General features: G+C 37.1%; 1 protein-coding gene across 1 annotated transcript; it reads left to right on the top strand.

The window, feature by feature from the left end:
* The first annotated feature begins 6,745 nt into the window (after positions 1-6,745).
* Positions 6,746-14,722, top strand: LOC120628269. The gene is made up of 6 exons (XM_039896556.1): positions 6,746-6,793; positions 10,725-10,867; positions 11,849-12,580; positions 12,680-12,946; positions 13,157-13,420; positions 14,046-14,722. Exons 2-6 carry the CDS (start codon positions 10,763-10,765, stop codon positions 14,256-14,258), a joined length of 1,581 nt encoding a protein of 526 aa, XP_039752490.1. The 5' UTR covers positions 6,746-6,793; positions 10,725-10,762; the 3' UTR covers positions 14,259-14,722.
* Positions 14,723-14,964: the final 242 nt, after the last annotated feature.

The raw sequence follows: 14,964 nt of genomic DNA, 5'->3' as shown, positions 1-14,964 counted from the left end.
AAAAATGCGTGGATAAGGCGTTTCGTGGGTGCGGGAGGGTGGTTTACGTCTATGAGTGAGGTACCATGACTCATAAATAATTTAATAAAACTTTTAATAAGAATAAACGAGTTATGTTTTCGATACGAATGATAATACGATGATAAATTGAAATAAATTATTGATTACATAGTAAAAAAAAAAAATCGTGGAGTGCAACTTTGTAACTCATAACACTCAAATATAAAAGCAAAATATTTTGTCACTGTGGCGCAGCAGTCGGCACTGTGGCTTAACCAGTGGTTCTGGATTCAATTCTCGGCGCGAAACAATTTGTGATTTCTAAATTGACTTAGGTCAGGTCTGGTGCAGATTTGGTCTTGACTTGTTACCACCTGGCCGGCAAAGCAGGCACTTACTGCTGTTGGAGTAGGTTTTCTATAACTTATGTAAATCATTTTTATTATATTATTTAATATTTCTTTATAAAAAGAATAGCCAATGTACCAAAATAAAACGAGGCATAGTGCCTAAGGTGCTGGCAGCATAGACCCTGTGTATCTGCCAGCCTTGGCATCAACGGTATACTCGAAAACTCTTTTTGGCAATTTTTTAAAAAGAAGCCTCTGGTCCCCACGGTCCCAAAGTGTCTATTTCAAAGGCATACAAATTAAACTGCTAATTTTATCTTAAAAAAGTGTATTTTTTTAAGTTTTATTATTGTCATTGTTGTCCAAGAACGACGCTTACGCGTTCTTAAGAGAAAACTTGCATGTTTATTAAGCATTAATGTTACTTTAATTTTTATTACACGTAATACTGAAAGATTTCTGACAGGTATTTAATAATTAAAGTCTTGAGCTGTAATCAGTTTTTCTATTTTCCCAATCATCTTCACTAAGAGATCAAAGACTATTTATATCATTTTTTGGAAGGATATTTTTCGATGACCACCAGAGGGTTAGGGTGAGGAGAGCCACTTAACGGTCAAAGATCCAACGCTGAGTATATATATAAACACTTACATAGCGCGCACTTACAAATAAATTATAAGAAGTACAGCGCCATCTATATTAAATGGAGAAGCCCGTTGCTTCGGACTTTTATAATTTTATTTTTTAATAGAAATGGTAGAATAGCTAGATTTTTTTTGTAGTAATAATTGACGGTGCAAGCAGATGGCTCATCTGATATTAAGAGAGCAACTTAACAGGGCATGCAAGCGGCACGTCCTACGAAGTGACGTTATGTGGCCACAGAGTAGCACTGAATGCCATATAGCGGCACTTAAGACCATTGGCATAGGTGTTTACCTATTACACCTGCAACAACCTTCACACCGGAACACAGCAATCAGCAGCTGCTTGGCGTCTGAAATGAGCCTAATAAAGATCGAGCTCTGTCACAAAAAGCTTTACTGTACCTACTACTAAAAGAGATTCGCCAGCCCTGTAATAAGTATTCAAAGTATAATCTAGGTAGAGTCGTTATCAGTTAATGTTATCAATATACGTCATATTTGTTTTTTAACAAAATTTCGACTCATTCTACTAAGTTTAAATAACAAGCCAAGTGCGACTTAGACTCCACCATAGACCCCGTAGTGCGTACCTACCATAAAATAAACTCTATATCCATATTAATATACCATGTATGTGTGTTTATTTGTTTGTTCCCTCCTGAATTGTTTTCCACTCTGCACCAATCTAGATAAAATTTACCATAGAGATTGCTTACATACTGGAGACAAAAAAAGATGCATATTTTCCCGGAAAAGCACCTGCAAACCGACCCCGTAAGCTTTAAAACCAAGTAATTGTTTTTACCTATGCACGATTAAGCAGTTAAATTAATGAAGATGAAATGTTGCATAAAGATTACTTGGACCGTGGTGGCCGTTATGAAATGAAATGGGATCTGATTATGACAACTTGCTTATCTTTAAAGCGGGAGTAAATAATCACTATTTTTTTTAATAAGACCTTTTTATTTTCTGGGCTAACTTAAGCTAGCAACAAAAATGTTTCATTTAAATTTCCCCAGATTCTTTTCGAGGAAAATAATAGTTACTTATCCATAATAAAAGCTAGCTTTCTGCCATTTCGTTAAAATCGGTGCAGTGGTCCACACTTTCGCTTATATCCAATCGCTTATATACTTATTATTGGAAAAACACACGATTTTTTTTGTGTTATATTATTAACGGTAAAACTCCACAGAATGAATTATCAGACTATGGGCAACCGGTCTATCTTAGGCTACATCTACACAGACGATCAAGTAACTTTGATGCAAAGCATTTAATATATAAACAAAGGATTATATACTGCTGAATGATTACGTCGTTCTTACATTTGAATCGTATTACTTTTCAACCTTGAGTCGTGTCTAAAATGTTAATTAGTACCTACAAGTATAACTTTGGCTCTTAAATAAATTGGCGATGAAGCAAAACTTGAGACATTAAGGTTGATTAAGTCTCATCACGTAAATACATAATGGAGATACATGAGTCAAACCGTAAGTTTGCTGAAGCACTACTCACATAACTATCATCGTTGCATTATAAAACAAACTCCAGACTTTGTCTGTTGGTACACACAATACTATAGTAGAATAAATATTTATTAATCCATAACAAGTTCGCCTTTGACTGCAATCTCCTCTGAGTGTAAGTGATTAAGCAGTCTAAAATATTAGCGGGCTAACTGTTCATCATCATAATCACTTCAACCGATTGAAGTCCACTGCTGGACATAGGTATTTTGTAGAGAGTTCCTAAATCCACGGTCCTGGGCCGCTTGTTTCCAGCGGTTCCCAGCGACTTGTTGATGTCGTCTGTCCACCTCGTTGGGGGCCGACCAACGCTGCGTTAACCTGTGCGGGGTCGCCATTAGTCGGTCACGTATAACTACCGGAACGCAAAATCACTTAACGGCATTTCTTTGTCGTTAGGGTTGTAATTAGCCACGTCTCTCTAGCCACGAGCCAGTCTCCTTCCAGACCAGGGGTAATACCTTACTTGGCATTTTCCGCCATAACGATTTGGACTGGATTTTCCTGCTTACTTGCGAACTATGTACATAGTTGCCAATTTACATTAAACATCTATTGAACATTTTGACGCAAGTTATGCAATCCTTAAGTTGAAAATTGTTTGAAAATACCCACAGCATAGTTCCTGAAATTAGAGTACTGATTTCAATGAAAACTTGTATTTTTAACGACTATCAATAAATGACAGGAATTAAATTTTAAACGTTACTGAAATTATTTATTTATCTAAGCTATTTTTATCCTGTTTATAGCCATAGCCATAGCCATCCAGTCTAAGATAGTTAGTTTACCGAAGCACCAATCGATACTTGATAAGGAATTCATATTTGCTCATCTTTATAATCAATCGTAAACGTCGTCTGAACTGATGCATACAAATATTCAAAACCCAACAACCCAAATTCCACATGCATTGCGTGAATCAGGTTACAATACCTACTCTACTGTAGTGGAATATATTATATGTTAATAATGGACGAAGTTAGTGCCAACATTCTATAATTTATGACCTAAAGACTAAACCGAGTGGCGCCCAGAGAACTTAAATATAGTGCTGTCTAGAAACCTGACTGAGGTAATAGGGTCTAATGTGATGAAACATAACCATCCAACCAAAGATAAAAATTAGACACGTTGAAGACAAGAGTTGGACTTATTTTGGGAGGGCTTCAGGCCCAATTCTTTTTCGATGACATTTTTAACATTAAAAATATTTTCAAGTGTAGGTAAATACTACTCAATATATTTTTTTGAGCTCAATCGTTTCGGAGAGAATCCAAAACTATATGTTAGGTGCTAATATATAGATAGGTACATCATACATTCAGGATTGCTTAATTTATAAAATGCATCGTTACTTGATGAGTTTTATAAAAGTTTTTTCTCTATGGGGTACGAAATCCTACAATTTAATAAACAGAGCCGATCATTCTTTCACATAATATTCGTAAAAATCATATTTTAAAATTAAATAACGGAAAAATTTTGCTAGTGTATATGCTAGTATATATATTTTATTTCTGCCTTAGTGCAAATTTAATTGCACTGAGCCAGAATTTGTTATCTTACTGCCTCACAGTAGGTACGGTTCAAGGGATAACATACTTCAGGGCGCATGCGTGAGAGACACTCCCCACTAAATGTACCCCTGAAAGTAGGATGACCAAGCTTTTGTAGAACACTTTGCAAGAATTCGCATCGGTCCTATCAGTATCTCCACGTTACAACTGCATTTATAAGCAAGACAACTGTTTAAGAAAATGGGCACGTAGGAGCTAAGGCGCAGTATATTACATAACCTACCAAAGCATTACTATTTTTTTTCATCAAATATGCTGGGGCAATAAAGCTTATTAAATATTCTTGACTCTCGTTTCCCTTTACAATCCTATATGTTTTTAACCCACTTAAAAAAGGGAGGATTTTCTTAATTTTTTTTTTATTAACGATAGGCCAGTGTTTGACGACAATCATGCCCGTTAGAAAGCAATGATGAGGTCTAGGTTGGAGCATGCTATTCACTCTAGCCTTGAAGGTACTCAAATTATACGTGGCAGGAAACACAGCTGCCGGGAGGGCGTTCCACATCTTAGCGGCACGTATCAGAAACGTGGATAAAAAACGTTTCGAGTGTATGTTTTTGACGTGACAACGTCTTATAAATTGGTTTGCCGGGTGACACTTCAAGAAACTGCGTTACGCTCCGCTCACGTTATGCGCTCACAATGAGAGCGAGTGAGAGGCACGCGTCCCTTCCACTCGGGCATGGTTAGCCCGCCTAAGAGCGAGAGAGAAAGACATAAAAAGTGAAAGGCACGCGTCCCTTTGTAGTAAACGCTGTTTCATTGTACGCAAATGTATTGCAAGTTATTGTATGTATATTTGTATATAAATACGTATGTATGTGTAAAGGTAAAAATAAAATTTTGTTAATATGAAATTCAGTGCGAGATTCTTTGTATAAATTAATGTTTTAAATATAATTCTTTGTATAAATAAATGTTTTAAATTGTTACTATTATTTCATCCTTCTTCCTACTATACGAATGAATATTCACATTAAAATTATTTTACCACTCAAAGTCGTTGTCACGTAAAACTTTCGCCCGTATACCGACTTTACAGGCAACCAATTTTTTTTTGGTAAATTTGTTACTGGATTACTCCGCCAATTATTAGCAGATTTTCATGATTCACGTTTATACCTGAGAGATTGACCCATTTTAATTTGGTGAAAATTTATTAAAGGGAGCCTGGAGAAATCGAGAGAACTCTTCAAATATTATACGAACACAGACAGCAATTTGAATATTTTTTAAAGGAACTTGTTTCTTTGGAAAGTCACCATATGATCAACTATAGATTAATTAGTATCACACGGGTTGCGCTTCGATTATGGTTTATGGCTGCTAAGCAATTTATGCTCGTCACAATAAAAAACCTGATGGTAAAGTGCAGGGAAAACTTCTCAAATATTCGTCTCGGGAAAAGCCATTTTTTGTGTAGAGTTACGAGCAGTCGACATTTGGCTATTAACTTTGATAATTCCAAAAGAAAATTAAGTGTCTAGCAAGTACCTAGTAATTTTCTGCATTTTACTTGGCACTGGATTAAAAATGTAAAAAATATTTAATTCTTGCTTTTTAGTTGTTTAACAAAGTCGGTTAATTTTTGTCAAAAATAACATTTCTCACTTTAGTTTTTTTAGCAAGCAATTATCATAGTTATAATAGCCAAAAGTCAAGATCTCGTACCCCTTCAGAAAATATTGCTTTATTTTCTTTGCTATTGTTGAGGAGCTCTCCCAGCACTAGTTTTTTTTTTGACAAAAAATTTCTATTCATAGTCGTAGTATATCTAAAACCAAAGAGTAAAATTAATTTAACGCTACTTGTTTTAAACTTGAAAATACCACGTTGTCTTGACTTTTCTGTCACACTATGCGCGACTTTTACTGTGATTTTCTTCGTCACCATCGATACTTTCGAGTCTATTTTTTATAATATAGCAGTTAAACGTTTCTTCACGTTGGCGATAGAGAGAGTAAACTTTGATCTCAACGTGATTAAATGGGAAATAAATAAATTCTTAAAAAATCTGGTTCAGATCGAAGCGAAGCTAAAGTGGGCGCATAGTTTGGGAAAGTAATGGAAGTTGTAATGTGATGGAGTGGAAAACTAAGCATTGTAAGACGCCAAATTTTGGTGTCAGATGAACTTAAGCGAGTCGCTTGGAGCAGGTCGCCACAAATGGCATTCAACCAAGGAATACGACTCAAGAGTAAACTCTTATTAACGACATGCTCAGCAATGGACGTCCACTGGATACTATTATGATTTTGGGTAGTTTAACGCTGAATTGGCTTTTCTTTATGACCAATCGAAGTTTTATTACAGAATTAAGACAATCTCAAAATACGATAAAAATGATGGCCACACTAGTACATCTCATTCGTGTTTAGACCCCAGTATTTTCACGTCTATAAAAAGAGCCAGTTGCTTATCTACAAACTAATATAACATAAAAAAGTGTTTAAAGCGAAGTAACATAACTGTGCATGTGTAATTATATCAGGATTTAACAGTGCATATCTTGAATACGTTAACATATCGGATACGAAATATACAGATCAATGAGATCTGGATTTTCAGTTTTTCAGTGCAAAGTAGTGTCCATATTGATGTCCGAGACAAAATCTGTGGTGATCATATGTTGTTTGAGTTAAGGGATTTCTGATCGAGTTATTAATGGTTACATAGTGAGTATATTTTAGCTAATTATTATATCTGTTTTAATAATCCCAAAGATTTTGCGTAAAAAACGTCGCCTATTAAAACGATCAAATCCTCTGACTCAGCATACATACTTTAAGTATACAATATGTACGGTAAAAAATTGAGGAAAATGTTCGTTCATCGTTAGAATAATAAGCACTTGCGGGCGAATAAATGGCCAATAATTATTTATTATTCGTTGAGACGGCTTTAATTTTTTTTACTGTTTGTTGTACAATAGATAAAATAACATACATGTTTTGATAACATTTTAAGACGCCTCTTTTTGTCCTTTCATGAGGAAGCTTATACAGTTTATAAATTATTATGTACATATGTATGTTTGATTCAATAAGGTTGTGGTTTACATAAAAAATAGCTAACACAAGTAAAAAATAAAATATGTTTGATTTTGAAGCGAATAGTGAAGTTCTCTCCTACAAAATAAACAAAACAGAATATCTTCTTTAAAAACAAGCATTATTCATAAAACAAAGTTTCTAACAGATTTATGAATGAATGAATGAATGAATACACTTTTATTGTACACCACATAAACATAACAAATTAACAGTAAAAATTTAACAAAAGGTATACAATTAATGAGCTATATTAATATTATACAATAATATTGTCTAAATGGTTGCAATAATAACTATGAAATATTTGTATAATAGAATAAAAATAAATATAGTACTATAAACTATGTATTTATTTATTTAATTATTCTCTTTATATGTTTACCACAACATGTTAAAAAATGTTAATAAAAATCTGACACTTAAAGTAATAGGACATAGGTTAAAGGCGGCCTTATCGCTAAATAGCTAGGAAATAATAAAAAATAAAAAGTTGGGGCGTATACCTACTTTCAAAAATATAAATACCGAAACGAATAACTTTTAATACTAAAACATAAACCACACTAAAGAAGAAGTCGCGGGCAACAGTAATGTAATTATACTATAATATGTAATAGGTTTGCAAAGGTTCATATTGCTACGAAGTAATTGTTACTTTTAAATTACAATAATCTTATGGAATTAGCGGAGTTAAAGATTTTTTGTGCTATTTATTTTATGCATACTACCTACCAGCTGTTGCCCGTGACTTAATGTGCATTTGTTTTTTTGTTTCTTGTATCTGATATCTCTCTATTAGTAGAAATTCGACGATTTATGTCGTACGTAAATAACATAACTACCTACGCGTACGATCAGATAATTTTTCTTGCACATTAGATATGGCATAGTTCATAATATATATAGGTAATAATACACTAATACCTAAACAGTACCTTTTGAATTATACAAGTTTTGTAACTGCGCAAAACCAAAACACAAATGGCATTGCTTAGATAGTGCAGCTGCCATTGATTATTTTTTTTATGATTATAATTTATTTATTGTAGTCGTTTGTTGCATCCCTTACGTTTTTCATCGTTTTACGTTGGTTTGCCTTATTCCTATATACCTAATTCTTCAAACCGATTTCGGGACATCAAAGGATGTTCAACTCGCAAAGAGCAACAAGAACGTGTTTGGTGACTTAGTAACGAGAAAAGACGTAACCTCGGCATCACGACGTTAAAAAGACTATCTCGTACATGGAAATGTAACTTTAATTTATAGGGATATTGACTGAATCATTTCAGTACGAGACTTCATCCAAGTATTTATAAGGTTTTCCAGGAATAAAAAGAAGCATTATGTCCCACTTCGGCTCTTCAACTTTGGATATAGGTATACAGTTGTTACTTCGTTCGTTATTTTTTGCAATTATTTGTGCGTATTGATGGTGCTACCGATAGTAACATATTAAATTAACGGGTGCTGCGGCATCGGGGCGAAAAGTGCGTAGGTAGAGGGTTTTTTGAATGATCTGTTTATTCTGAATGAGTTTAGTGATAATATATGTTTTTCAGTTATAAAAAGAAGCATACACGAACTTCACTGTTCAGCTATTTTACGAGGTAAATTGGATGAATAAATTTGTTACTTCGCAAAAGAACGCCATGCCATTAGCACATTGCGTTGTTCAATTAGTAATGATGATATGGCATTGATATTTTAAAGGATTGTGTACAAAAATAAACAAAAAATTATAAGAGAATATAAAAAATATAAATGGATATTAAAGGTAAACAAATCATGATTCATTACCCCAATGGTGGGTAAATGACGTCCAAACAAAGCAACACATCGCATTTATCTAGTCGGGTTTTTCCAGTATTTATGGTCATGCAATGCAGAGGGAAGTAATTAGGTTACGAGAAGATCGGTATATTTTATGTCAAATTAAGGAGAGTAAGACCAACGAAAAGATGGATGGATTGTGTGAAAGAGTAGGTGCATGCGTGTAAAATTAGTAGATAGTGGGATGACGGCTTACTGTCGGGTCCACTAAGCGTGCAATAAGAGCAAGAACGCAGTATACCAGATATCCAAGTACTTCTTTTAACTTGAAATCTCCTACTGTAATTCGATCGATGTTATTTATAAGTTTTTTTCCATTTTTTTTCTATTGATATAGGTACATACTCATTTCGGCATTGGCGGAAGGGGAACCTTTTTAGCTTAGTGAAAAAGTAGGCCCTAGTAAGGTAGAAGTAGATTTCGCGCCAGGAGAGAGTTGTCTCTTCCTATTATCTCGTTTTTTTCTATAGAAAAACTACATAATGAGTTGAGATAATTATCTCGTGGCGCGCATGCTAACCCTACAGTTCGCGATTGCCAGAGAGTAGCAGGTTCAAATCCTGTCGGTTTCTAAGCTGAAGAAGATATTATTCTCTTCAGGTATTATAATAAACAAAAGAAAATCTATTCACAAAAAGCAGATAAACTAGTACGTAGGTATTAAGTACCTACTTAAGGTCGTGACATGACAGGATTCGATTTTAGTATGCAACGTTGCAATTTTATTCATCCTACTAATATAATATCTATATATATATATAAAAAGTTATGTTGGTTTGTGTACGCTTCAAGAACTCAAAAAGTTCTGCACCGTTTGTTACTCAATCACGCAAAAACGGCTGAACGGATTTGGATGAAATTTGGCATGCATGTAGCATTTGACATGGAAAAGAACATAGGAAAAGAGTGCTTAAGACCGCACCGCAGAGGTTAAAACTATAACTGCGTTTTTTTATAATCTTTAATTTATGTAATGTTTTTTCAATAAGTATTACATTAGCACGATAAACCTACCCTTAAGCTAAAAAGACACACTAACCTCACAATGTAAATCAAATAATTGTTAAAATAATTATTATTACTTACGTACCAATAATAACTATTAAATTAACAAAGACTAAATTAGCAAAGAATTAGGTATACATTGATCATACTAAACACAGTGACACATCCACAAAGAGCTACTTACTCACTGTATCTTTCTCGCTTGGGTACACTCGGCGGTCCAGAGTTCGCCCGACCGACCCTACCTAAGGAAAAATCTGTTTGCGTTGCGCCAAAAGAAGTTTTCATTTCAACAAACAAATCTTTCCTCTTTGTAAATTTATACCGATTAATATTATAAGGCTTAAGAGTTTGTTTGTTTGGTTGAACGCGCTAAACTCACGAACTACTTGTTTGAATTGAATATTAATTTCAATGTTTGATTCCTTGTTCATTTATCGCGTAGATAATTAAATTTAAAAAAATTAGGATAAATGAAAAACATTGCAAATACGAGAAAAGTATTCCTTTTGAGAGCTTCCGTTGCTAGCGCTACGTAAATGGCTAAAGTCTTGTATGACGGAATTTTTCCCCTGTATATGTGTATGTTGTATAAGCATTTTGTTCAATGTAGCTATGATTTATTTTTTTATTCATTTGTTTTGATGACGGGAATGCGCTAGGGGGTCGTGAATTCTCTGACCGCTTGTATCCAGTAACTATATGTTCTGTGTAGAAGGACGTTGGGTCGAATGGTAACAGCCGGATGGTCGTATGGGCAGCCTACCGGACCTGACGGAGCGATCGCGGCCGCATAGCACCCGGACCGCCGCGCGGACCGTATCGGACCCGCATCGTAACCGTACAGTCATCACACAGGTGCGTCTTTAATGCTACGCATTAGAAAAAGCTACTTACTGTACAAACGCGCGATCTGAATTGGCCGGACCAGAGTAAGTAACGAGTGGCTGGATAGACACAATATTTAAGAAGTCAATTATTGTAATCCGAAGTTAGATTTGACATCATACATAGTGAAGCGGTGACAGCTGTTTGGGCTTCGCCTCACTTTCAGGGGGCTGAGTTCGAATTATTTCAAATATCATTTGCTTTAACGGTAAAGGAAAACAACGTGAGGAAACCTACATGCCGGAGAGTTCTATATAATATACTCAAAGGCGTGCGGAGTCCACCAATCCACACTGGGCCACGACGGCGCGGTGAACTACGGCCTAAACCCTCCTTTTTTATGGTAGGAGGAGACCCGTGTCGGTATAGTGGGCCGGTAATGGGTTGATAATATGATGATGATGACATACTTTGAAAATCAAACCTCAGCCTGGCCATGTGAGATTGTGTGATCTTTACACCAACTGGTACAACTTCTAAGTACAATCGGAAGGTATCCAGATTCTCTTTAGCATTTAAATCGTAGCTGCGCAATAAATTTAAAATATAATATACTACCTCTTACTACTTGAAAACTAAAACAGAAAGAGGAAATTAGCATCTTCTAAGCAAGCGCGCTGCATGTTATATGCCAAATGGATCACTTACAGATGTACCGCTGATCTATGATGTAAAAAAAGTGCCTAACGTATTGTCTAGAGTAGAGCCCAGAGGCTCGGGATCATCGCACCGTCAGACATATTTACTGAAGCGTGTGTTTCCAAATTAGCGTTAGGCAAGTAGGAGAACTTAAATGACAAACTCGTCACTCCTGCTTTCGAGCTAGAAGTATCCGATATAGAGAGATATATTTGCGTGATGCTTTAGGCAATTATCAAGTTCGGCATAAATACATTTTTCTACGGAATACGTAATATGATATATTTATACATTATTTGTTCTGTGTTTCAGGTACCAGTTAGCACGATATACAAAAAAGAATGGCCATGGAAAAAGTCAAAAGAGCCCCTCAAAGTTCCTGTTGCTGCCAATCGCCGAAGGGATTCCGCCGCCTCATCAGTAGGGGCTGCTTCCGTACGGCGTCTCATTGCCAGGCAACCGCCCAAAATACCCAAACTGCTTGTGACACGATTTACCCTCCTATGCATATCCAGTGGTCTCTGCTCCACAGCACTTTTACCTTTCACGGCATATGCTGGCGCCGAAGCCGGAGCTTTGCCTCTCGCCATTATGCACACAGTTGCTGCAATCGTAGCCCCCTTTTCGCCACTGATCTTACAAAAAACTGGAACAAGGATTGTCATAACTTCTGCTCACGTGCTAGTCTGTATTCTGTTGATCGCGCATACAGTAGCCACTCCGTTGCCGATTCTGCTTCCATTGTACGCCATTTGCGGAATAGCACTGTCACCAATGTCGCTAGCTCTGGCTGCATCTGCAACGTCCCTGGCTCAGGCAGCTGGCGATGAGGGTCGAAGACGAATTGCACTTAGACGAGCCCTCCGAGCGCTTCGAGCATCCCAAGATTTGGGACTTGTATGCGGATCGTTGCTACTCGGGGCGGCTCTTTTGATTTGGCCTGAAAATCTCTTATCACTTCTAGAACTAACTACACCGCCAGCAAATTCATCGTTGACTAAATGGCCTTCATTGGAGGATTACTTTTTGGATGACGATTATGAGGTGGGTTTGTGACAGAAAAAGTATTGTTTAAGAAACTTCACAGTATTGGATATTATTGTATGTTGCTCATTTAAGACTTATAAAGAATATTTATTTCAGGAGAAAACATGTGGCTCAGCGGGATGTCCAGGCGTCCAGTTTCTTTTTGGGTCGTCCCTTAACGCAAACGGGCGTAGGGTTCTAGTTGCGGTATGGGCTGCACTAGCCTTTGCTGCGGCTTGTCTCGGGCTGTATGGAGGAGCGTCTGCGCCGGCACCGCCACCGGACGCTCGCTCCGTGGTCAAAGATCCCCGGACTTTCCTCGGAGCCCCAATGGGTTTATTTATTGGCCTGCAGCAGGGATTTATTTATACTTCTTACATTAAGGTTCGTGATCAATTCAATGTATCAATTTGGTTTTATAAGATAGTGTATCTTTTATTTATCGTTAAATTAGTTGATTCAAAAGTCTTTCATCTTACAATTTAATTCAATAGAAATTTTACGTTATCGACTAGTGAACAGCAATTCCTTTTTATATAACTATATATTATAAGTGTATCACTTTTAATACAAAAAAAAATCTTTGTAATTTAGTGGTATGGCATTTGCGTTGGCGGTTGGAGTGGGGCGTGGCGGGCGTTGTGCGGAGCGGGCGCCTTGCAAACGCTCGCCGCAGCGACGCTTAGCATGGCGGCTGCTCGCGGGCGCAGGGGAGCGCTCGCTGCGGGAGGCGCGGCTGCGCACGCTTCGCTCCTACTTGCCCTGCTACGCTGGCGAGCAGCAAGATCCGATTTAGCTCTGCCTTCTGTAGCGGCGGCAGCGTGGGGAGCGTGTGCTGCCCTATGGGACGTTTTACAGGTAAGCTCTGTCTGTTGGTATAGACCTAGTCAACCTAGTCGAGGTAGAAGAGTTGTTTGTGACAGAACTCGACCGGGAAATATTAACGCTATTCTAATTTCTGCTGCCGACTATAATTGCTGTGTTAAGGTCGAAATAGAGTGGTTGCCGGTGTGATTGCAGGCACGTGCTTAACACCTACGCCTCACCTACCGTCAAACGTCATCTACTATTAGATAGAAAGTCTGCGCCCACCAACGGCACATAAGCAGGTACCTTATTAAAAAAGAAACACACAAAGACAGAAGTAAAAAAAAAGTGGCCTCATCGATCAGTAAATAGTCTCTATCAGACAACGTTATATAGGATTTCCAAGACAAACATCTGCTGTCCGATTCACTAACGTTCCTAACGAATTGCCAACTCGACGTGCTCATATAAAACGCATAATTTGATAGCGCCGGTATAAACTCATCGTACACTTACTTTTTATAGTGATTAACAGCTGGCCGCTTACTGACGGAAATTTTACTGACTAGGGCACACTGTGTAAAATTACTAGGCAACTGTAAAATTAATTGACCAAACATTAGTAGCTAGTTGTATTTCATAAAAGTACACAAATTATTGTTTTTTGTGTTCACAGACAGGAATATGCGTGGGCGGCGGCGGCTGGCGTGGACCATGGTCGGCCACGTTGTCTGCGCGTCATGCCGGCTTAGCGCTCGCTTGCGCTGCGCGGTCTTTCCTCTGCGTGCAAACACAACTGGCGGTGCTAGCGCTTGCGCTCGCTTCGGCACTTGCTTCGCACGCTGCGCTCGAGCTGCGCTTGCGCCGCGCAGAGCGACATCGCTCCTAACGACGACAAACCGCGACCTCCCTCGCACATGCCGAGGAGGTCGCGTCCTATGTTATCACTTAATGTGGATACATTATAAGTTTTTACAGTTAATTCATAATCAATGTGAACCCGCCTTCAAATCGTATCGCATAAAAAAATTGAATAAAATTAAAACATATCTGGTAAGTTATCGTCGTTTCTACGTAGAAAATTTAAAATTTCATCAAGAACTTCTTTGTCTTAGACATAAAGCGTAATAATTGACTTCGCTACCTATAACACGACTCAAATCGAATTCACTGATGGTACGGTCTATGTACGAGTAGAGGATACGTGTTTATCTAGGTAAGGGATAATACGCCGTGTGCATAAGATCTAATTTTATTAATACTTTTTAAAACATAAGGCGTTGAACCTAAACTCACCTTATATAAAGGCACCTTGTTAGATTTTTGTGTTAAATACGTGTGGTAACCACCCAGTGTAACCCTTTCACCTTGTTAGATCTTCTGTTAAAGACGTTTGGTGTTAAATCCAATCTTTTCATTAGCACCTTGTTACATCATTCGTCAAAAAAAATCAGTTTTTAAGCAAGTTATTTGATTGGCACTTTGTAAGCATCATGCATCAGCCTAAACATCTATATTGCTCTCTATTAAATTACTATAGTTATTTACCATATAGTTGTGATAAATATGTACCGATGTAGGTGCATTTTAAGCAT

This window comes from Pararge aegeria, chromosome 12, assembly GCF_905163445.1.
Source record: "Pararge aegeria chromosome 12, ilParAegt1.1, whole genome shotgun sequence".
Lineage (NCBI taxonomy): Eukaryota > Metazoa > Arthropoda > Insecta > Lepidoptera > Nymphalidae > Pararge > Pararge aegeria.
Note: the sequence above shows the minus strand (reverse complement) of the source record. Positions and strands in the feature narration are given on the sequence as shown.

Excerpts from the sequence above, each read along its gene's own strand:
- LOC120628269 (XM_039896556.1), top strand. The coding sequence starts at position 10,763 with ATGGGCAGCCTACCGGACCTGACGGAGCGATCGCGGCCGCATAGCACC. Across the intron at positions 12,581-12,679 it reads TTTTGGATGACGATTATGAG|GAGAAAACATGTGGCTCAGC; the intron begins GTGGGTTTGTGA and ends TATTTATTTCAG. Across the intron at positions 13,421-14,045 it reads CCCTATGGGACGTTTTACAG|ACAGGAATATGCGTGGGCGG; the intron begins GTAAGCTCTGTC and ends TTGTGTTCACAG.